Source organism: Panthera leo, chromosome C1 (genome assembly GCF_018350215.1).
Source record: "Panthera leo isolate Ple1 chromosome C1, P.leo_Ple1_pat1.1, whole genome shotgun sequence".
Taxonomy (NCBI): domain Eukaryota; kingdom Metazoa; phylum Chordata; class Mammalia; order Carnivora; family Felidae; genus Panthera; species Panthera leo.
The window spans coordinates 50246108-50267117 of record NC_056686.1 but is presented as its reverse complement, the minus strand read 5'-3'; the positions used below and the strand labels follow the sequence as shown (position 1 = coordinate 50267117).

The 21010-nt window shown below is 39.5% G+C and overlaps 1 protein-coding gene across 1 annotated transcript in view; it reads right to left on the bottom strand.

Moving 5' to 3' along the window:
* PATJ (PATJ crumbs cell polarity complex component) overlaps positions 1-21010 on the bottom strand; it is a 363753-nt gene that overhangs the window by 290113 nt on the left and 52630 nt on the right. Inside the window, exons 14-16 of the mRNA XM_042951928.1 lie at positions 18311-18387; positions 16216-16272; positions 4287-4421 (exon numbers count right to left, since the gene is read on the bottom strand). Of these exons, the coding sequence (XP_042807862.1) occupies positions 4287-4421; positions 16216-16272; positions 18311-18387 (269 nt within the window). The remainder of the gene's footprint in view (positions 1-4286; positions 4422-16215; positions 16273-18310; positions 18388-21010) is intronic.

Here is a 21010-nt window from a genome sequence, read left to right as displayed (position 1 = left end):
CTTTTATTTTAGAGTTCACAGTATTTCTCTAGGCCCTCCAAGTGGAGACCCTCTTAAGTGGCATTAAGTCTCAATTACTCAGACTTTGTGATTAGAAAACACACACACATACACATTTGCAGAGTATATAATACTTTACAAGTATTGTCCTACTGCATTACCTCATTCAATCCTCATTCATCTTATCCCATCGAGATTGTTTATGCCTTTTCACAGTGATAATACTGCCAAGATCTCACCGTGAGATTATGCTTTCAAGTTTACATGGATGAACGTAGCCACTGTGGAAAACTGTATGAAGGTTCCTCAAAAAGTTAAAAATAGAAATACACTAGAATCCAACAATGGCACTACTGGATATTTACCCAAAGAATACAAAAACACTAATCCAAAGGGATACATCTACCCCCATGTTTACAGCAGTATTTACAACAGCCAAATTATAGAAGCGGCCCAAGTGTCCATAGACTGATGAATAAAGATGTGGTATACATACAGTGGAATATTATTCAGCCATAAAAAAGAATGAAATCTTAGGCAATGACATGGTTAGAGCTAGAGAGTATAATGCTAGGCAAAATAAGTCAGTCTGAGAAAGACAAGTACCATATGATTTCACTCACATGGAATTTATGGAACAAAAGAGCTAAGAGGAAAAAAAGAAAAATCAAGAAACAGACTCTTTAAAAAAATTTTTGTTAATGTTTATTTTTGAGAGAGAGCAAGTGAGCGAGCACAAGCAGGGGAGGGGCAGAGAGGGAGACACAGAATCCAAAGCAGGCTCCAGGCTCTGAGCTGTCAGCACAGAGCCCCATGCAGGGCTCGAACTCATGGACCGTGAAATCATGATCTGAGCTGAAGCTGAATGCTCAACTGACTGAGCCACCCAGGGGCCCCAAGAAAGAGACTTTTAAATATAGAGAACTGATGGTTACCAGAGGGGAGGGAGGGGGGGACGGGTTGAATAGGTGAAGGGGATTAAGGAGTGCATTTGTCTTGAGCACTGAGTGATGTATGAATTGTTGAATCACTATATTGTGCACCTGAAACTAATAAAACACGGTATGTTTAAAAAAAAAAAGTTAATATTCCATTACATCCTTACAAAAACCATGGTGAGGTAGGCATCTATTGATGAAAAAACAATTCTCAAAAAAGTTGACATGTCAAAGGACACATGGTGAAGCTGTGGCAAATTCTAAACCAGAACAGCTCTTCTGACTTCAAACCTATCTTTCATTCCCTATTTCCAGTTTCTTCACCAGAAAACTATACTTAGGAAAGTATACTACCTTACTATACCACATTCTGTTATAAGAGGAAAGGCCCATGGGATTCTAATCTTGGCTAAAGCTCAGAGGACTCAGCTGATGGCCAGAATCATGTACACTTGCTCCATACTTGCCAATATTTCTTTATCACCTACCATATACTAATAGTGAATCATACTTAATGTCATACACTAAAAATGGTTACAATGGCAAATTCTGTTATGTATATATATTTTTTTCTTGGAGAAAAAGTAATTTATTATATATTTTTTTAAATCGTAATTGACAAAACACTGTATGTTAACTACACTGGAATTAAAAATTTTTAAGTTGTAGTTGATATACAACATTACATTAGTTTCAGGTGTACAACGTATGTATCTTTCTCACAAAAAAAAGAGAGCATCATACTGATTTTTACTAATTCCACTTCTCTCCAAACAAAAATCTCTCATTTCTCATACCTAAAAACTACATATTATAGGGGCACCTGGGTGGCTCACTTGGTTAAGGAGCCGACTCTCGGTTTTGGCTCAGGTATTTGTGAGATCAAGCCCCATGTCTGGCTCTGCACTGACAGGACAGAGCCTGCTTGGGATTCTTTCATCCTCTCTCTCTCTGCCTCTCCCCCACTCAGGCACGATCTCTCTCAAAATAAATTTAAAAAAAAACATAGGGGTGCCTTGTGTGGCTCAGCCAGTTAAGCATCCGACTTCGGCTCAGGTCATGATCTCACGGTCTGTGAGTTTGAGCCCCGCATTGGGTTCTATGCTTCCAACTCAGAGCCTGGAACCCGTTTGGATTCTGGGGCTCCCTCTCTCTCTGTCCCTCACCTGCTCATGCTCTCAAAAATAAATAAAACATTAAAAAAATAAAATAAAAACTTTAAAAATAAATAAATAAAAACAACACAAAAACAAAAACAAAACCCACTTCATATTATAGAAATGGTCTGCAGGGGACCCTGGGTGGCTCAGTCAGTTAAGTGTCCGACTTCGGCTCAGGTCATGATCTCATGGTTCATGAGTTTAAGCCCCGCATCAGGCTCTGTGCTGACAACTCAGAGCCTGGAGCCTGTTTCAGATGCTGTGTCTCCCTCTCTCTCTCCCTCTGTCCTTCCCCGGCTTATACTCTCTTGCTCCCAAAAATAAATAAACATTAAAAAAAAAATTAAAAAGAAATGGTCTCCAATCTCCAGATTATCATGTGTGGTATCCATAAAGATATACTACATGCCCTGGCGATCAGAAGAGAAAGATATGACCTCAGTACCAAAACAAAAACCAAAACAATAAGCAAAGAAAAACCCTGAGTCATGTAAGTAAAACCTAAGGGCATTAATCTGCAGTAAGCATCTCAGTATGATTACTTGAGCACTTCTAAAAATAAGCAATTTACTACATCTTTTTTTTTTTAACTTTATTTATTTTGAGAAAGAGAGAGGGATAAGGAAAGAGAGCGCACACAAATAGGGGAGGGGCAGAGAAACAGAGGGACAGAGGATCTGAAGTGGGCTCCGTACTGATAGCAGAGAACCTGACACAGGGCTCCGGCTCACAAACTGCAAGATCATGACCTGAGAGGAAGTCAGATGCTTAACCATCTGAGCCCTCCAGGTACCCCATAACTTACTACATCTTAAAACAGGACTCCAACATCTTGCCCTCCCTTGCTTATGACAGAATACAACAACCAGTCATAGCAGCTTTCCCTCTGACCTCAAAAGTCAGTCCAGAATTCCCAACATTCTTCTCCAGGTGGCCAGACACTGCTAAAAAATGCAGTTGCATTGAACAACAAACTTACTTGCTACCCTTGTCATTTCACTTTGCATAAACATAAACTTTAGAAAGAAATCTCTAAAATCAAGGCCCATGGGAGTCTAATCTTGACTAAGGCTACAAGGTTGATTCCATTAAGCTCAACTGAGGGCTTCCTGTGGTTTCTAACTCTTGGGAGAACCCTCTTTTACATAGCCTTCTCTAAGTGTGACTATTCCCCACATCCCCCGCCCTCCACTAACTTTTTTTTGGAGCTTAGGAAGTAGTGTGATGTATTTGAAAAAAGTGAAATGGGAGTTAGAAGACATGAACTAAAGTCATCATGCTATAAGGATATAAGTTGGAAATAATCAATGACTTATTTTCTTGTCTGTAAAATTAGGGGATTCAATATTGTTTGGTTTTTTTGTGTTACCTATAGAACTGTCCAATTTAACAAAATCTCTCAAGAAAGTCTTGTCAAAGCAGTAGTGCTGTAGAATTGCTCTAAATGAAGACAGGCTGGGGAGCCAGAGTGAGCCCACTGAGGCTGCCATGTTGTGTGAGCAAATCCCAAGGAGACCATATAAATACCACTCAGTAATACATAAGCCTGAAGTCATCCAGCTAGCTTAATTCTTATTAGAAATAACCAATAAAACTTGCAAATGAACGGGACCATATACTGCAAACAAGGTGTAGGGATTCAAATCTTTAAAAAAAATTTGCTAAAACAAAGAAATTATGCTATAAAACTAAAACAGGCCATTAGCCTTTTTTCTCAATGACTTAAATAAGCACTCAAAAGAATATCTCAGGACTTCCAAATGACAGGGAAAATGAACTGTCATTACACAGGCTGTATTTTTCTTTGCCTTCATTTTATTTCATTTTTTTTCCAGTTTTATTGAGATATAATTGACACATAACACTGTGTGAGTTGAAAGCGTACAATGTGATGATTTCACATACACCTATATTGCGAATTGATTACCACAATAAAGTTAGTTAACTTATCCATCACCTCACATAGTTACCATTTTGTGTTTGTGTGGGGAGAACATGAAGGTCTACTCTTATAGCGATTTTTCAAGTATACAACACAGTATTGTTAACAATAGTCCCCAAGTATTTTTCAACCTAAGTAGCTCACATTACATTGGATGTAATGTAAACTCAGTGAATTTCTGGTAAAAATACATCTTCCTACAACTTAGAAATTCCTGCCCTGTCTTTTATCTCTCAGAAATTTTACCTCAAGAAGCTCATCCTCTGGCTGCAGAAGTTTCAGTGTATCAACAGGACCACCTGGAACAATTGAAGATATATAATGGTGTCCATCAAAGGAATCCACTTCCATGCCAAGTCTCAGAGTGTGAATGGGCAGCAACTGTAGCAAAACACAAGCAGTAACATCAAACATGACAAGGGCATATCCAACTGTTAATCCCTCTGTCAAGTGTTATTTTGGCATGAAAGCCCCACCTCTTAAATCAGATCACGAAGATCCCAGTAGAGGGCAATAATGGAAAAACTAATCACTAATAAAATATGCAACATTTGTTTGCTTGTTCTTACTCTTTTCCTTTCAGATTCCCTAGAAATGGAGAGACAGACAAAGTCCTGCCTTCAATTCGAAGCAACAGGCATTCCAAACCTTCTATAGTTTCCAGTATATATTCAGTGTTTCACATTTCTGCAGGGCTTCCCATCTCCCAGAACATTCTAGTTCCTCTTTATTACCTAATTTCCACTCACACTTCCAGTGTAAGTGTCACTTCCAGGAAGCTCTTCCTAATATCAAAGTTAATGTGCCTCTGTGTGGGGTCTAAGACCAACTTGTACACATCTCTCTCACAGCTCACAACCTACGCTGTTTATAATTTCTATTTTCTTGATTGCTCCCCCCTGGTTAAGTGCAAAGTCTGTATGTTCTCTCTATAACCTCAGGCCCTACAATAGTACCGGGTACTAAACATGGGCTCATGTGTTTTTGAATTCATCTGTGAAAAATGGCACTTCACTCAAGAACTCCTTTTCCACAAACAAAAGCAAAAAAAGAAAAGAAAAAAAAAAAAGAACTCCTTTCCCATTTCACCAACTTAAGTGAGAACAATTTCCAGTTAGGGAAGAGTAGTTATGTAATAAGGAAGGCAATCATTATTCCATCCTAGGATTGATGCCGTTGGCTTAAAAGAATTCATATGGGCTCAGATGAGTCAAAGGTTAAGAAATTCTAGCCAATGTCTAAGTAAAGAGATGAGACTCAGTGTTGTTGGCTGTAAAGGTCAAAAAGGCACTAACAAATCCACTCCCTTGACTTTCAAAGATGGAGCTAATGATTTCTCATTGCGACTGCAAACTCGAATGTGGTTACATGGTACTAATTATGGTTTATATTTCTTATATCAATAGTCTATTTCTCTAAAAGTACCAGCCCACCTCTAACTGTACATTTAAGGAGAAAACCCTACAGAATGTGGCAATGCATCCATAACATGGCTCCTTCCTTCATATATCCTATTGTCTGTAATCCCTTATCTCTGAGTTTGTCACCTCCCCGTAGTCATCTGCTCTGAGTCCCCAGAGATCTACAGGCCTTTCTTCAGACACCATCTGGGGCTCATTTCCTTCCCACCATATACACACAGACAAATGTGAACTGGCAGACAGTGTTAAGGACTAAGACCTCAAGGACTTAAAACAGGCATGAGGGACTTCCGGCCCTAGGCTAATTTTCTGAAAGTTAAGTGCTCTTGACCACCGAGCACTTCAGGATCTACCACCATCTCTGGCATGAAGATGTTCCAGCACTCTTTTTGGGAAGTAATTCCTGTGATAAGTGAGAAGCAACATTAAAATAGAAGTACTTTCTCAGGGTCAATAAATTTTTACTTGTAATATTAAAAAAAAAAAAAAGATGTTCCAGCACTTTAAATGAAGGGTTAACATTGTTTTTACTCTTGTTCCCATTCTGTGATTTATTTCTCACTGCTGCCACCTCATCCTCCTGTCTAGTCATTGCACCAAGTCATGCACATCCTTGAAGAAGGAAGGAGACATAATTTCCTTATTATTAGTGTATGTGTGTGTGTACGCATGTGTGGGTTTTTCAGCGTTTTTTTTTTTTTCAGTAGTAAAAAGTTAATAAAAACTCTCGAATCTGTCTGTAATAAGAAACCACCAACCATCTCCCTTTGTTTATAAGGCAAACACTAGCGCAGAGAGTGGTCAGCGGATCCACCCACAGGTCGTCTCTACGATGCGAAGATTACTTGTAAGAACAGACTGTTCAATTTTCAGGAATCTTGTAAGCTAGCTATTGAAAATTCTATACAACTACAATTAAATAATATTAAAGACAAATGCAATAAGTATTCAAAATCCATCACTTCCTGATTATTTTTACCACACTTTACCTCCTTTAAGGGACTTCTGTTATACATGTACAGTGGAAATACTCTCTGTCTAAAAACTTAGAACAGAGGAACATAAGGGAAGGGAAGCAAAAATAATATAAAAACAGGAAGGGGGACAAAACATAAGAGACTCTTAAATACAGAGAATAAACTGAGGGTTGCTGGAGGAGTTGTGGGTGGGGGGATGGATTAAAGAGGCAAGAGGCATTAAGGAAGTCACTTGTGGGATAGCACTGGGTGTTATATGTAGGGGGTGAATCACTGGATTCTACTCCGGAAATCATTATTGCACTACATGCTAACTAACTTGGATGTAAATTAAAAAATAAGTTAAAAAAAAAAAACTTAGAAAATCCTAAAGGAGTGAGCAACTGAAAGAGACAGATGAAATGGTGGATATGTTGAGCTGCAAAATAAAGCTGGGTGAGGTAGTTAAACAGTCCTGTTCCCACAGAGAAATTGGAAACACTGAAGTGCTATTGTGAATTGTTTCGGAGCTCAGCAGTCCATGATGTCATTTTGGTAGCTTGAAATCTGCCATGGTGGGATTATTAACACCACGGATACTGGTAAATGCTACAAATTTGGGCTGGTTTTTGATTTTTGTTTTGAGAGCTAGACATTTACCAGCATACCACAATCTACAATCTAGTCTGGACATCATATCCAGCATATATTTATAGGATGTAAACTATGTACAAGGATGTGAGTTATGAGTTGGAATCATTAGGTGAATGAAAGAAACAGTCTTGACCTCCGCCCCCGGCACTAATATCCATTGTGAAACACAATAAACAAGATGGCAAGCAGATACAAACAAAAAAACAATTCACCAACAAAAAAATGAAAAGCAAATAATTGCTAATTGTGATAAGTGCCATGAAGGAGCTACTCAAAGTCAAGACACCACACACAACTGGTGGAGGTCAGTTTGGAAAGTTGGTCGGGGTAGGTTTCAAAGTCAGGGACATTTACGGTAAAAATTGAAGGGTAAGAATGCACCTGCCCTACAAAAAGCCTGCCAGGGGACTGCTTGTAGAAGGTCAATGAAAAAGATAATTGCTAAATTTTTACTCAAGCAACTGACAGTGATAGCAATTTCTGCATAGAAATGCCCCAAAGACGTTACTGTACACACAGATCAGTTACTTACATAACAATATGTGCCCATAAAAAATAAAAGGGTTAAGGAAGAAACTGATCCAATCTCCTCATCCTGCCCCCTTACTAATCCTGATATATTCACATGGCTGACCCCACTCCCCAAATCCATGAAACAGTTCAAGTCAGGAATAGACTGGAGCATAGAGGAACAACAGAGGGTCGCCCATGGAATCCCTCACCTTCCAGATACAGGGCTGTGCCCTTCTAAGCTACTCTCCCAGATGTCTATAAACAGTACATGCTCCCTAGAAACTTAAACCATGAGCAAAACACACATGCTCCATCTTCAATCACGCTGAACAAATAAACCAGAAACGATGTTTATGAAATCTGTCAATCTAAAAGAGGCCTACCTAATATTAGTTCTGAATCTAAATCTGAGTACAGCTGGGTTTTTGAGACTTCATGTTACATTGCTGCAGGCTTCTCTGCGGGAGCAGGACTGTTTAATTACCTGTCCCAGCTGCATTTAGCAACTAAACAAATCAACCGTTTCATCTGTCTCTTTCAGTTGTCCACCCCTTTGGTATTCTGAGTTCTTAGAGAGCAGAAAGTGCGAAAATGACAGAAGTGGGTGCAACAGAGAGATGATTGATGCCTTCACGCACATCACATGTTATGCTTTATTGATGCTTATTCAATGCGCTTTGCGAGGGGGGTTCTATTTAAATTGACAAAGTTAATGAGCAGCGGGATTTTCATGATCCTGATATGACAAGTAAAGGATACAAAGAAATATATCCAAGGAAAAGTATGACCATTGTGTGATTTACTGTCAGTGCTAGGATGATGAAAATCAAGTGAGACCAAGCAAGCTAGAGCCCTTCAACCTGTGAGTGGAGAGACCTGTCACGAAGCAAACCATAGGTTATTCATTTGTTAAAAGCTCTACTTTTAGGACCCGAAAACAAGACATCAGAATGCTCAAGTGGGAATATAAATGATGTTGCTTCAAGGGAAAAAACCCTTCTGGAGAGGAATAGATATGTCAATATGATGGGGGAGGATGCTTCCCAAAAAGCTGAACTCAAAATAGAACAGGACAGAAAGAACCCCAGGATTGGTCCTTGTCTGTCTCTCTGCCTGTCTCTCTCTCTCTCACACACACACACACACACACACACACACTCTCTCTCTGAAGATGTTAAATGCCATTTATGTTCAAAAGTTAGAAGGAGGGGCACCTGGGTGGCTCAGTTGGTTAAGTATCAACTCTAAAGTGGTTAAGCATGGCTCAGGCCATGATCTCAAGGTTCATTGGTATGAGCCCTGCTTGGGGCCCTGCACTGACAGCGCTGAGCCTGCTTGGGATTCTCTGTCTCCTCCTCTCTCTGTGCCTCCCAAGCTTGTGCTCTCTCTCAAAAATAAATAAATAAACTAAAAAAAAAAACAAAACTAAACAAAAAAACTTTAAAGATTAAAAAAATAAAAGGGAAACAATTACTAAATTTACCATAAATAAAAACAAACATACCAAAAATGAAGCTGCAACTTTTCAACTAACAGTGGAACACAGCATTAAAGTTTCTCACCCATCTAAAATTTTAATTCTAAATATTCAAAAAATATACACTATATACTCTTTTGTACAGAAATGCAGTGAAGGTTCTTTTCAAGTCGCCTAACACCAAGCTCAAGAATCAATTGGCACTCATTGTTTTAAATATCATTGATGTTACCTGCCTAGCTCACATGGTAGTTGAGCTTTTGACACGTGATTTAACACTTTGCACTTGGGGTGCCTGGGTGGCTCAGTCGGTTAAGCGTCCGACTTTAGCCAGGTCACGATCTCACGGTCCGTGAGTTCGAGCCCCGCGTCAGGCTCTGGGCTGATGGCTCAGAGCCTGGAGCCTGCTTCCGATTCTGTGTCTCCCTCTCTCTCTGCCCCTCCCCCGTTCATGCTCTGTCTCTCTCTGTCTCAAAAATAAATAAATGTTAAAAAAAAAAAACAAAAAACACTTTGCACTTATGACTCTTGTTCTACCTTTGTTGTTGGTATTTCCTCCACCTGGAATCTCCAGTTATTTCTCCACATCCATTCTTCAGAATATACTCAAATGCCATCCTCCCAATAAACCTCCTTTACCTATACTGAGGAAGTACCGTCCCCTTCCTTGAACGAATGAAAAGACTTTTTAGCAATACCTGCACAGTAATTCTCAATGGAGGAAAGGAAGGGATTACAATTTCCTTTAAGGGCCTCACCACAAATGACAAAATTAGAATACTCGTCACGAGGAAAAAATAGGACATGTGTCTTTTGAAAAAGCTCCTGTTTCTGATAGGCCACTACCCTAGCAGAGGACCACAGTTACTATAGCACTGGATTCTGTGCCGTATGCTCTCCACTCAAAAAAGAGACCAGCGAGGTATAAAATCACACACTTGAGAACCTGACACAGTAGTTGTGTCTGCAGAGGAGAAGAAGGGGACTGGGATGGGAGAGAAGCTTACTTTTTGCAGTATATACTTATGTAACTTTTTAACTTTTGGTCTTTTTTTTTTTTTTTAATGTTTTATTTGTTTTTGAGAGAGAGAGAGAGAGAGAGAGAGAGAGACAGAGAATCTGTAGTAGGCTGGGTGCTGACAGCAACAAGCCTGACGTGGGGCTCAAACTCACCACCCATGAGATCATGACCTGAGCTGAAGTTGGACGCTCAATCCACTGAGCCACCCGGGTGCCCTTTAATTTTAGGTCATATCCATATATTATTTATTCAAAAGAAAAAATAGCACAGGTGTAGAAGCCACGTAACCCTTGATTTGTTACCTAACTTTGCCACTTACTAGCTGCATGTGATCTTGGACAAGTCACTCTACCTGCCTGACACTCAGTTTCCACATATTAAAATTGGAAAGAAGAAAACACTTGCTGACCAATAGGGTGTCTGTGAGAAATAAAGGAGAAAAAATACTTTTTTCAAATGTTTATTTTTAGAAAGAGAAAGAGAGAGTGCATGGCACAGGAGCAGAGAGACGGGGAGAGAGAATCTCAAGCAGGCTCTGTGCTGTCAGCACAGAGCCCAACACAGGGCTCGGTCTCATGAACCATGAGATCATGATTTGAGCAGAAATCAAGAGGGGGATGCTTCACCGACTGAGTCACCCAGGCGCCCCAGGAGAAAACGTGTTTAAAGCAAAGAAACTGAGAGTCCCTGGGTGGCTAGGTCAACTAAGCATCTGACTCTTGATTTCGGCTCAGGTTATGATCCAAGGGTCATGAGATTGAGCCTTGCACTGGGGCTCCATGTTGAGCATGAAGCCTGCTTGAGATTCTCTCTCTCTCCCTCTGCCCCTCCCCCTGCTCACCCACATACACTATCTTAAAAAAAAAAATGAAAATAAAGAAATTAAAAAATTAAATAAATAATAAAGCAAAGAACTGATCCTGGTAATCGAGTGTTAATACCCACTGCGACTCCCGGAGTGGGGGTGGGTGGGGGAGTGGGGCATCCCACTGCCTTAAAAATTAGATTTGCTTATATAGAGTGAGGGGGAAACTCATGTGTTAATGTCCTTTGGTTCAGAGAATATAATTCAGGAGGGAAATAAAGTGAAATCTGCCAGCCTGTCTTGTCAAAACCAGACAACAGGACCTGTTATGTTTGTTTCCCACACCAGGGATATTACTAATGCTCACTCCAAATTACAACTGATGGCCAGCGGAAAGGTCACCAGCATGAGCTAAATGCTTCTCCCTCACAATGCTGTGATCATCTTAATAGTAAACAGTTGCCAAGAAAGCCATCCCTAAAAGTACAGTCTCCCCAGATGCGGGAAAACCGTTCTCATGTCATGATTAACGGCTTCCTAGAAGCAGTGCAGCTAATGCTCAAGCCAGTGTAAATTGCTTTCACCTCCCTCTTTCCCCACAACTCCATCCACCTCATAAGAAAAGCTTATCTGTTACACTGGCCAGTAAGTAATTCGTGAAGATGCTTCCAGAATCGTCATCCCTTCAAGAGTGGTGGCAATGGAGAAGCAAACTGGAGTGACAACCTGAAGACAGCCAGACCCTTAGGAACACCAGCCATGTCCATGAAACATGGATTCCCTAAATAGAAACCTGAGGAGATGGAAGAAAAACCTACAGCCTTGACCGCAGATCTCCACATTGAACCACTTAATCTTTCCACTGGTGTTACCTGGCACCACAACTGAAGCCCAGGCTTAGCACCATGGATCTAGAAGCCCTGTAGCACCTGGTCTCCCCCACCATCCTCATTTAACATTCTAGTCTTCGGGGCGCCTGGGTGGCTCATTCGGTTGAGTGTCTGACTTTGGCTCAGGTCATGAGCTCATGGTTCATGGGTTCGAACCCCACATCGGGCTCGGTACTGACAGCACGGAGCCCACTTGGGATTGTCTGTCCCTCTCTCACTCTCTCATGTAAATAAACATTAAGATAAATTTTTTTTTTTTTAATTCTAATCTTCACTCAGTTTGACCCTAACAACTTCCATTCTCCCACAAGCTGGCCCTATCCTCCCAAAGGACTTTTACACCTGCCAGTCACCAGGTTCCCAGCCCCACATGCCCTTATCCTTCAGGCCCAGGCTCAGAAAGGCTTTCTCTGGCTTTCTCCAAAATGCTCCCTCCTCCCCAGCTGTGAGGTCACCATTCTGTTTACTCCTTTGCATCACTATTTACAATCTACAACTATTTGATCAAGCTACCTTTCACTTGTTTATTATCATGCCCTTACCCAAAGCCAGAGTCTAAGCTCTATGAGAGCAAAAGCCTTTTCCATTTTGCTGCCTACCATTGGCAGCAGTGTCCGGCACGGAGTAGGAACTCAGCAAATATTTCAGAGATGAATGAAGGTGCTCTAAGCACCTGCTATCTAGCTGCGTAATTTGAGGTGGGACACTGCACCTATGCAAACTCGAGTGTCCTCCTCTGTGACGCATCGCTAGGATAGTCTCCTTACATATTACAGGGGAAACAAGACACTGAGCCAACAACTAAACTCCTAATTACAAGAGGATTTTTTTTTAATTTTTTTTAACGTTTATTTATTTTTGAGATAGAGAGAGACAGAGCATGAACGGGGGAGGGGCAGAGAAAGAGGGAGACACAGAATCTGAAACAGGCTCCAGGCAGTCAGCACAGAGCCCGACGCAGGGCTTGAACTCACGGACCACGAGATGGTGACCTGAGCTGAAGTCAGACGCTTAACCGACTGAGCCACCCAGGCGCCCCAAGAGGATTTTTAAAAACCATAATTTCATCAACATACAGAAATAATCTGTGGGCATCTTGATTAATTTCATCAAGAAATTATAGAAAAAAAGTAGAGATGTGTGAGAATGTGATGTGGGAAAAGTACACGTCCCTTCTCCTTCACACATACGTTACATAAAAGGATGGACATACCACAAATATGTAAACATACACAGGTAACAACTAAACATGAAAAGAGAACAGTGCAATTATGCATTACTCTCCCAGGATAAAAAATTTTAAGGAATTAAATACTTTGGCACAACAAAAGTTCAATTAAATGATTAAATGTTTTAAAATAGCTTTCTTGTAAAAAAAAAAAAAGTTCGAAACTAAAAATGAAGCACACACCTGGGAAACAAAATCACCATTTACTGAACAATTCTTATGTGTTAGCACTGAGCTATATTAAGGCATACGTTATGTATATTTATACTTAACCTTCCAACAAAGATATTATTGTTCATATTCTACAGAAGAAAAATTAGGCTGCTTATTCCACCTCCTAAAATGCTTCCTTCCAATGTCACCTTCTTAATGAGGCCTTCCCTGGTCAACCTACCTAAACGTGCAAACCTACCCTCTGTCCTGAATTCCTCATTCATCTCCACTGCCTCAATATTCTGCATGACACATATCACCAATACTGTGTAACTTACTTATTTCCTATCTCCCCTTATGAAAATATAAGTTCTAGGGGCGCCTGGATAGCTCAGTCAGTTGTGTGTCTGATTCTTGATTTGGGCTCAGGTCATGATTCTGGGAACGTGGGATCAAGCCCTGCATTGAGCTCAGTACTGAGTGTGGAACTTGCTTAATATTCATTCATTCATTCATTCTCTCTCTCTGTCTCCCCCTTCCCCTCTCCCCTGCTTGTGCACACTTGCTCACGCACACTCTCTAAAAATAAAATAAATCTTTATAAAAAACAGAACTTCTGCAGGCAGGTGTTTTTTTGTGTGTTTTTTTTTTTTTCTTCCTCCATTCTCTTCTGAAACGCCAGCACCCAGCAGAGGACATGACACAAAGTAGATACTAATAAATATTTGATGAATGAATAATGAATGAATGAATGTACAGCTGAATGCACTGGTGAATTTCTAGGAGTTAGTTCTGAAAGTCTATTCAACTCAAAGCCTTTCTGTGTCTTTATACAAGAATTACTGAGTACAAATATATATATTGTATAGAAGTTAATCAGGAAAGAAAATGAAATTAGTAAGACTGGTGAAAGGAACTAGGGAATGAATGCGAGACAGAACATACGTCCGGAAAAAGACAATGCCATTTTTTTAAGATGTAAGAGGTGCATGAAGTGTGGTTATTATACTTTTTTTTTTTTTTTAACTTATCGTAGAGTATGATGACACAGGGTCTTAATGGCTTTGAACATGGGAGGGCAGACAACTAGAGCTTAGCTGCATGAGGAACTGAGCCTGAGCTAAGGCAGGTTTCCTCCAAGGAGGTCTCTTGAGTTCGAAAGCAATATGAGCAAGAAGGCTAAAAGCCAATCAGAAAACCTCTGAAGGGGCACCTGGGGTGGCAGAGTTGGTTAAGCATCTGACTTTGGGTCACGTCATGATCTCACGGTTCGTGAATTTGAACCCCTCTTCAGGTAAGCTCGAGCCCCACTTTCAGCTCTACGTTCTCTCTCCCACTCTCTCTGCCCTCTGCCCACTTGCACTGTCAAGGAAAAGGAAAAGGAAAAGGAAAAGGAAAAGGAAAAGGAAAAGGAAAAGGAAAAGGAAAAGGAAAGGGAAAGGGAAAGGGAAAGGGAAAGGGAAAGGGAAAGGGAAAGGGAAAGGGAAAGGGAAAGGGAAAGGGAAAGGGAAAGGGAAAGGGAAAGAAAGGGAAGGGAAGGGAAGGGAAGGGAAGGGAAGGGAAGGGAAGGGAAGGGAAAGGAAAAAGGAAAAGGAAAAGGAAAAGGAAAAGGAAAAGGAAAAGGAAAAGGAAAAGGAAAAGGAAAGGGAAAGGGAAAGGGAAGGAAAAGGAAAAGGAAAAGGAAAAGGAAAAGGAAAAGGAAAGAAAAGAAAAGAAAAGAAAAGAAAAGAAAAGAAAAGAAAAGAAAAGGAAAAGGAAAGGAAAAGGAAAGGAAAAAAGAAAACCTCTGAAAAGCCAAGATTTTAGCAGCCCTGAAGTACTGAGGAGATAGAACTGGAGTTCAGGTCCCACCAAGAAGAGGGGACAGGTAAAAAACATTCCAGACTTGTGTGAAATACCTGGAAGGCTAGGTCTTAGGAGCAAAGGCAAACCAGACAGAGTCTGAACCTTACCAGAACCATACCTCTGCCACATCTCGGAGATCATCCACTCCCCACACCCACCCCCAACACACACTATACTTATCAGAGAAAAGAATGAATCCCCCTGGACAACGATAACATCATCTGAAGACTTTTGTAGCTGTCCTACATAATGTTGGGCAATTACCTTATGGTATGATGTGAGAGACAAACAAGTAACTACAATAAGAGAAAAGATCAAACAATAGAAACACATCCAAAGTTGATCTAGATATTAGAATTAACTGTTTAAAGTCCTTATAAGCTGTAATTAATATGTTCAAGAAATAGAGAAAAAGATGGCATTTACACATTTTTTTATGTTTATGTATTTATTTTGAGAGGGGGGTGAGGGGCAGAGAGAGAGACAACGGAGAATCTCAACCAGGCTCCTTACTATCAGCACAGAGCCCAACCTGGGGCTTGAACCCACGAGCCGTGAGATCATGACCTGAGCCGAAGTCTGACGCTCAACTGACTGAGCCACCCGGGCACCTCTGAAAGATTTTTTAAAGTCTGTATTTGGGGTGCCTGGGTGGCTCGGTCGGTTAAGCATCCGACTTTGGCTCAGGTCATGATCTCGCGGTCCGTGAGTTCGAGCCCCGCGTCAGGCTCTGTGCTGACTGCTCAGAGTCTGGAGCCTGTTTCAGATTCTGTGTCTCCCTCTCTCTCTGCCCCTCCCCTGTTCATGCTCTGTCTCTCTCTGTCTCAAAAATAAATAAACGTTAAAAAAAAAAAAAAAAGTCTGTATTTGTGGTCCTGATTTTTGGCAAGCATTTTAAAAGGTCTGCTAATAATATCTGAAAGGCTAACACACTCTGCACAATGTTACTCTGTGCACTACCTTTAAAGTGGGCAAAGTAATTAAACCTGGGTTTGGCTTCTGAAAAAGGCACAGGCACGCCATGCCCTTCCCAGGCATGCCATGCCCTTCCCAGGCATATGTAACCATCACCTTTCAGAACAGTGAGAACCTACCACATTTCCAGAAATCATCTAAGACTAAAATTCTGGAAACATAGTTTCTCCAACAAGGACTTAGAGAAAGTTCTTCAAGCAACAAAAAACTGGTAACCTTTTAAAAAATAATGCTTACCTTTGAATATTTTTGTAACTCAGCATCATCTGCAATCTGGGTATCCAGAGTTGCAACCTAAATTTACAAGAAAAAAAAATCCAGTATCTGTAAAAGCATAACTTTATTTCTTCTTAGGTTTTCTGAAAATAATCTATAAACCCTATATATTGATAACACCAACGGATCTACATTCTCATCTTTTTTTGATATTTCTGAAATCCGTAAGTATAACACATAATGTAGAATTTCAGCGAATATTTCCTGTTACTGTTTTCTACAGCAATCCTTCCCCCTCCCCCACCCCCCCCACCCCCACCAAATTACTCAGCAGTTGACCCAGAAGGGGATGGGCAAAAACATACACTATTTTTAAAAAGCCATGCCCCCTAAAATTTTAATATAATGTTCTGTTAGAAGGAGTCCATAAAAATTTTACTCTTTTCGCAAAGCCAAGAGTTATCGTCATTTTTGTTTTTAAATCCAGGCCTTAAAACAAAGATTGCAAGGTCAGTAAAGTAAGATGTGTTTGGAAAAATTGAAGCATCTGACTTTCTACAGAAAAGCTCTACCATTTCCCTAGGAAACTTGGCTGGCAAGGACACAAACAGAAAGACCTGGCCTGGTGAGAGGCTCATGGAATACTTAAAGCTTTCAACCCTGGCCTAAAACTATTGTTCTAAGCTCCAGTGGTGGAAATCCACAGAAGTAAATTGCCAGCAAGCAAAATACTTTACTGATGATTTGCATCTGTGAGTTGTTAATAAAATATGGTACATCTGGAGGGAGGAGTAAGTTAAACAATGATCCAACTTAAAGCTTCTAGAAGTACTGCACTTCACAGAAGTAGATTCTAGAAGAAAAATGAAGTAAGGAACACTGGAGTACATGCATATGTGCATGCATTTTTCATCTTGCCTGGTTTCTCCTTTCTTCTTCTCATCCCTCAAAACAGCAAGAATCCTTAATGAATAAGCTGTCACTTTAAATTCCCAGTCTCAAAGTATGTCTCCCCTCTCTACCTAATCTGTTATGACCTCACTGTATGATAAATGAAATTTGGAAATACAGTTATAAGGGCAAAGTAAAATTTTAACAAAAAAGAGCCCATGACAAAACTGGCCATTCATAAATACTCAGACACCAAATTATTTGAATATCAAACCTCTAAGAATAGTAGAAAAGGTTACTGGCTAAGGTGATAGATAGCCTAATGACAAAACAGCATTTGAAATCTATGAAGAAGCAGGCGTTCATAACAACCAACATGCAAGTACAAAATTAGCAAGAATAGAGCACTGAATGTTTTAATTCATCTTAAAAACATTAGAAATTTTCTGACACTAGATAGTGGTTGTATGTTCTGAACCAAGAAGAGAAAAAAATTCTCCAACCAGCCAACGAGTGCTAATGATAAACATATGTAAGAAAACATGAATGACAATAGAAATTTAATAGAATATTTTATTACTAATGCATTTAGTGAACACTGTAGAGGCTTTTCTAAGCACAGCTTTCTGCTTTCATGTGGATTCATAGGGGGGAATGTAATCAATCCCTTACTCAATGAATCTAATAACAGGTGAAAGAAAGTCTAATGGACCACTGGCACTATAAACTTCTGCCTAACCTAAATTACTTCCTGTTCTCCCTAATCCATTTGATAATCATTCTTTCATTTTTCTCATAAAACTGTAAGATTCTTTGTGAAACATAGGACTAATATCCACAGCCCTTTCAGTGTACAATAAAACAAACAGATCATAAAAGCAATCATAAAAATGCCAGCAATTTTAAGCAGCTGATATAGGTTATAAATTTAAAGGCAAGCTTTCTAAGATTCTTCTGCCTACTGTTGACTTAAATGTTTGCAACATGAGCTGAGTGTCTGCTAATTGTAACTGAAACTTGCGTGCAGTCCTTAATTGTTCTTATAGCTTAAAATGCTAAAAGAGGGGGGAAAAGATCAATTGATCTGCTAGGGAAGAAAGGCAGGAGGTAAAAAAACAAAGGCAAGCTGGCTATTCTTGGGCTCTCCCATCTCTTTAAACTGCAGTGTCAGGAGCTTAACATGAAATGAGATATGAGTGTTCTTTATTGCAACATTTTAACATACCATTACTTCATAATCTGGACCCAAAAGGTTTTCCCATCTAGATTTCAGCTCATTTTCTAGAGAGTCAGGAACTTTTTCTGGATTAAAAAATAAAGAAATAAAAAAGAATATTGAAACTACGGTGAGCCAAACACACTTAACTACTAAATTCTTCAATAACCACACAGTTCCAGTAAGTAAAAGGGAAACGAATGAAAAGGAAAATGCATTAACTTGGGTCTACCAGGTAAAGTAAATCAGAGGTGACTTATAACACTAATGTAAAATGTAAGGCCAACTGTGACCAAATTATGATGGGACTTTTTTGTTAAGAACTATTTTCAAGGGAAAAGGAAATGATGACTTAGAAATGAAATTTGAAATATATGCACTTTAGATGTAAACATCCTGCCGTTTATAAGAAAAATACATCTGGCTTTGCTTTACAATATGTTAAGGCAAACAAGGACCTAATTTAAATGTTAATCACTTCAAAGTAATACTTTCCACTTACCCATAGAAAAAGTACAGATTTATCAAAAGATATCTTTACTATCAAGTGGACATATCAACACAACCCAATCAGAATTCTCACTTGGGCGGATATAAAGGGTTGTCTGGTTTAATTCAACCACGGAGATGCATGAGCTTTAATATAATAGAAACTCTGGCTTTACTTTGGTCTTTAACTGTGGTTAGTTATACCTTTTTGACTCCTAAGTATAATATTACCTTTTTTGCAAAGGTAAGGTAACATTCAAGAACTAAGACAGATTTTAAGTATCCTGCCTGTCCTCCATATGATCTTAGCCAGAAGTTCAGGGCACCGTTCATAGTCTGAATAATGCCTAATGGGTGAAAGTTAAAGTACTGAAAATACAATTTCAACTTATATCCATAGTAGCAGAAAAAGCAAACCTTCACGGTTTTTTCTGTAAGTTAAAGAAAAACTCTCCATTTTATCACAAGATTAAACAAGTCACAGAACACTTATTCCAAATGACATAACCATCTGTCTAAAATCAAACATAACTTGCAATATCAGCTCTTTCAGTCTTCAGTCCGGACAGCTAATCTTGGGTGCATATAATGCTTAATTACATAATGCAAATCATCAAGTAAATCAGGCTAACCTCAGAATTAAGAGACTAAGACTAACACTAAAGAGCTAAACTCACTACATGTACAAAAGAATACTACATGAAGTAACTCTATCAACTGATACGCTAGGTTACATTAAGGGACTAACCGGAAGTCTTATTAAAAACAAAGTATCATTCACGTGGGCTCTGTACTGTGTGTCTATTTACTGCTGTCAATACTTCCATAAGAAATTACATTAAGAGTTCTACCATCTTTGTTAATTTCTTCCGGGCAGCAGTTTCTTATCTGGTAAGCTAATTGGGAAGCTTAAGAACATGATATTTAAAGACATTTCACACACATGTATAAAATAATGATATTTCACCTACAATTCCTTTTAAGTTTTTCATCTTTCAGTTGTACAATGGAAGCACAGAGAGTCATTGAGTTTTAAAGCACAGCACAAAGCTAAGTACCAGAGGAAAAAGACTAATTTCAGCAGCCCAATAATCCTGAGCTACACAAAAGGACTTGAAAAACAAATAGTATGGGCACCTCGGTGGCGCAGTCGGTTAAGTGTCCAACTCGATCTTAGCTAGGGTCAAAATCTCACGGTTCGTGAGTTCGAGCCCTGCATCAGGCTCTGCGCTGACCGTGTGGAACCTGCTTAGGATTCTCTGCCTGCCCCTCTCTCAGAAATGAATAAATAAACATTAAGAAAATGAAAACTACGATGATCTGAAACATTATTCCAATGGTAATGAAGGGGAGCAGAATATGCCACCCCAAAATATGCCATTCTGGCACATGGAATACTTAGAACTAAAGACAATCAAGACCCAACAGACTTAGGAGAAACTTTTACCTCTCCCTTAACTACCTAAAAGAATTTAGATAGGAGGCCTATACCAGAAAGAGCTATTACCAGAGATAATTACTTTATCTGAAAGACCTATTGTCATGGTAGAGCAAACTTTTAATCACCAAACATTTGCTCTTCTTATCACGCTGCAAATTAGCCTCCTTGTCTTTGAAGCCACAGGCCTCTATCCCATTCCTTAATTTAGGACGGCATGTAAGCCTCAATTGCCCAACTTACTCTTGGGTCTCATATTTTTATGGGGCTTCCATACTCATAGAATGTGTTTTTCTCCTGTTAATCTGTCTTATGTCAATTTAATTATTAGACCAAAGAACCTAGAAGGGAAGAAGGGAGAGTTTTTCTGCCCCTACAGCAAACAAGAAAGCTAACTTCTAGCAGTTCAATGACATTGGTCTTACTCTCAAACTGAAATTAAACATACTCATGAAGAAAAAAATGCAGTGAGATTGATCCAAAAAGAGCAGATAAAAATGTCTGAAGATATTTCTAATTTCAGAATGTATTTGATTTTCACCCAATAGCTCCATGACAATCTATCCGGGTACACCTGAATTTAAATAGCAAAGATCAAACTACAATACAATCCACTCGGGTCAAAAAAGAATAAGGTAAATTTCCAAATTATAGGAAATTTTTTAACTTGAATGAGGGGCTACTCCTTCCTTCAGGCCATTCTTTCCTGACACAAGACAAAGCCAAAACTTCTCTGGAAGAGGATGGTGTGAAGTATCCCATTTCATTCAATTGTCAAGGCT